Genomic DNA, 3885 nt, shown 5'->3' on the forward strand with positions numbered 1-3885 from the left:
GATGGTTCTGATGGGTTCTGATGGTTCTGTTGGGTCCAGAGTATCTAACCCGACCCGTCTGCAGGTGATCCACCGGCTGCCGATGCCGAACCTGAACGATGAGCTCCATCACTCCGGTTGGAACGCCTGCAGCAGCTGCTTCGGCGACCCGACCCGAACCCGGAACCGGCTCATCCTGCCGTCGCTCATCTCCTCCCGGATCTACGTGATCGATGTCGGAACCGAGCCCAGATCGCCACGGATCCACAAGGTCAGCAGCCGGACACGCTGCTGACCCCTACATGACCTGCTGGAGGTCATGTAGGGGTCAGGAAACATGCAGAGGATACTAAAAAAATGAACATAGAAAATGTGTATAAAAGTGAAATCGTGTAGAAAATAGACGAACAGAAATGAAAACATTCAGAGTTCAGCTTGATCATAAAATGATTACATAACAGGAAGAGGAGGAAGAGGAGGAAGAGGAGGAAGAGGAGGCCCAGGTTCATGCCGAGTTCATTAACTCTAGTAGTAAAAACAGAAAATATTCCAGTTTAACTTGTTGATGTTGGAGAGAGAAAAGAAGAATCTGTTGCTGAAAACTCCTGAACCCAAACGGTCCTGAACCCTGAACCCAAACCGATCTTCTGCTGGGGTTTCATGGACGTAGAGTTGACTCTAGTGCCCCCTGTTGGTGCCGCCATGGTATTACAGTGGCTCTAAGTGGCAGACAGTGAAAACAGCAAAGCGGTTCTGTTTGGGATCAGGTCCAAAGACACGAATCCTTCCTGGCCCCAGATGATCACATGGTTATTTGTGCTTTTTCTGAAGTTACAGACAAAGATGAACAGTAATAATTTGGGTTAATTAGCCTGGTATAAGAGAAAAAGATGGTGTTTAAATTCATATTTTTTCATCATATTATTCATCCATTTATAAATATCAGTTTCAACTAATTAGCAAGATAAGTTTTCTGTCTTGCTCTCGGTGAAGGCAGACACTTTTCCTTCTGCTCCCTCCCTGCCCTTGCCTGCCCTACTTGCTCTGTTTTTCTCTTTTTCTATATTTTTGGAGCCTTTCTTTGCACATCCTCCAAATCTACAAATTATTGATCTGGTCAACTGGTCTCTCAATGCAATTGATCAAATTTTCGACGAGAAGTCTGGGCACAGGAGAGCCCTCTTGTCCTGCGGGGACACACCCAGTGGGATTCACCCTGGATTTATTTATGATAACAGGATTTCTGCTGTTTGGAGCTTGTGGATTCCTGGATTATCAACAAATTTGTGACGGACTTGGCCGAACTAGCGAACACTCAGACTGTTGGTGTGGACAGAGACGCAAGTTGGATGTGAGTCTTGCTGAGACTCGCAGCCCAGCTGAGGACTCTAAATCTCACTAAAGGGATGGAAGCGGTCTTAGAGAAGCTGCTAGTTTCGGTTCAGTGGAACAACCAAACTAATTTGGATAACTGGGAACTGAGATGTATTGGAGAGACTTTAGGGAAGATTGAAATTTATAATCTAACTAAGACATTCTGTATCTGAATTAACTTTCCCCGTGTGGCCTTGGAAGGGCTGCATATCCAATCTCCTTGAAGATATGTAAAAATCACGCTCCTTTCCTCCTCACCCCCTCCTGTATCCATGCAGCTGTGGAGCTGAGCGCTCCCAAGGACATTCCTAGATAACAACACCTTATCGGACTTTGCTGGGAGGCTAAGCAACGTGGTTTCATGGCCCTTTGACGTCAACCGCCTTCACTCATGTCTTTGTTTTGCCCTTTGTTTTGTCTGAATGTTGCCATTTGCCCTAATGTCCTTTCCTCTTTTCCCTTTGGTTTGTTATTTTTGTTTGTATTTCTTTTTAATTCATGTGAAGCACTTTGAATTGCCTGGTTGCTAAAAATGTGCTATATAAATAAAATTACCTTACGTTACCTAAGTATTTCACTTTAAACTAAATATTTAACACCTTTACTTTAGTGTTAGTTAGCATCTAAGACTTAGGTTAGCAAGTTAAATGTTTAGTTTATAAGCATAATATTTAGCTAGTAAGCTTATGTAGTTTGTAACTAGTTATTTAGCTATCTTCCTAATAAAATATTGAAATTGGTAATTAAGATTTATTTTGTAAGCTAAATATTTAGCTCGCTAACTAAGTATTTGCTGCTTTGTGGGTGTTCAGACGGTGGAGCCCATCGATCTGTATTGGAAGTGTGGCCTGGCCAACCCTCACACCAGTCACTGCCTGGCCAGTGGACAGATCATGATCAGCTGCATGGGAGAGCCAGCAGGTGGCGGTAAAGGTGAGGCCCGAACCCACAGAGAGGAACACAAGCTAGCGCCCTCTCCTGGACGTTGGTGGTAACTGCCGCTGTTGCAGGGGGCTTTGTTCTGCTGGATGGTGAGACGTTCGAGGTGGTCGGTAACTGGGAGCATCCAGGTGAGGCGGCGCCGTTTGGCTATGACTTCTGGTACCAGCCCCGCCATAATGTGATGATCAGCACTGAGTGGGGGGCGCCCAAAGCTCTGGTCCACGGCTTCAACCCGGCCCATGTCAAGGAAGGTCAGTGGTCTTGTAACAGTCATAATTGTGTAGTGTCTCTTTAAGATACTCTGGTATCGCTAGTGATGTCACAAGTATGCGCCACTGCTCCTCCATAGATCAATTTCTCAAATTCTGTCAGGCTGAGGACCAACTGACCTGAAGTCGCCCGTGATAAAACACCTCAGCATATGATGAAAATATGAGTCTGTGAACGTCTGTTTGGGCATCTTGAGCTATTTACAGATTCTGACAGTTTCTAAACTTTCTAATGATGACATGGAAATAAAAAACAAGTTGTTCTTTACTGTTATGCGCATTAATAACATTTAGGGCTCTGTGATTTAGAAGCACAATTAAAGAAAAACAGACTTGAGTTGCTTTAACAGAAACAAAAAATAATTTTCTGCTCCATTAGATACAAAAACAATTAACCCATTTATATCCATTGTATTAATTTATTGTATTTTTAATTAAATATTTTTAATTAATTAAAGATAACATTAGCTGTTGACCTGAAAGCAGAGCATCATTCATTACCAAGCAAAGTCATAAAAAAAGAACAGTTCTGGCTAACAGAGTCGATTCCTAACGCCGTTCAAAAGAATCCAGTCGCTAGTGAATGACAGCAGCTCCAGCTTCCTCTGGTCATAAAATATCCCTGGAGTTTTTCTTTCCATCGGTATCTGGAGCTGTGCTCCAGAAATGTTTTTCTGCAGATGCTAAGAGGTGGCTAAGCATTTTACTGAGGCTGTTATAAAGGATATTTTTTCCCCTGTAGTTATCAACACACACAAGTCAGGTACTGCGGTAAAGCCAGTCGCCTCTTCAAAAAGCCAGCCGCCCACAATATTCACATGCGCGACAGCTCAAGACGTTACGGTACCCTGCTTTCACAATTGCTGGGTTTCAGATGACGCAGCACCGATGTCACCCAATGCACATGGAGGGCAGGAAGTAAATTCAGCCCATTTATTTCTGTTGATCCAGCATCAAAATGTCTAAAGTCTGAGTCCTGTACAGTTGCTCCAACTGTTCTAATAGAGAGAAAGATAAACGTTATTTTCGTGTTTCAAAGGTAGTTGGTCACAAGGGAGTTGATTTTAAAAAACTTAGTGAAAAAAGGGGAGAAAATGGATCAACAATCTACAGCCAAGAGCAGGAGGTGCAGAAACTAACGCCAGAGTTTGCAGCCACTTTCTAACAGGAAACGATCCCATTGTTTAAATTGTATTTTCAGATGTTTTATTGGACAGTTATTTGAAAGACAAGCATTCATATGTAAGGAAAGATATATTATTTTTATGCCCTAGCATGGTTGTCCTCTGAGCGCTAATGTTGTTAGCAGCTAGCTCAGTGC

General features: G+C 43.1%; 1 protein-coding gene across 1 annotated transcript in view; it reads left to right on the plus strand.

Moving 5' to 3' along the window:
* Positions 1 to 2704, plus strand: part of LOC106941124 (selenium-binding protein 1-like) — an 8049-nt gene extending 5345 nt beyond the window's left edge. The window contains exons 4-6 of the mRNA XM_015024065.1: positions 65 to 250; positions 2166 to 2286; positions 2364 to 2704. Coding sequence (XP_014879551.1) covers positions 65 to 250; positions 2166 to 2286; positions 2364 to 2590 — 534 coding nt within the window. The 3' untranslated portion in view covers positions 2591 to 2704. The remainder of the gene's footprint in view (positions 1 to 64; positions 251 to 2165; positions 2287 to 2363) is intronic.
* The last annotated feature ends 1181 nt before the right edge of the window (positions 2705 to 3885 follow it).

The sequence above is a fragment of the Poecilia latipinna genome, unplaced genomic scaffold (assembly GCF_001443285.1).
Source record: "Poecilia latipinna isolate Pla-1442-1.1 unplaced genomic scaffold, P_latipinna-1.0 Scaffold3505, whole genome shotgun sequence".
Classification (NCBI taxonomy): Eukaryota; Metazoa; Chordata; class Actinopteri; order Cyprinodontiformes; family Poeciliidae; genus Poecilia; species Poecilia latipinna.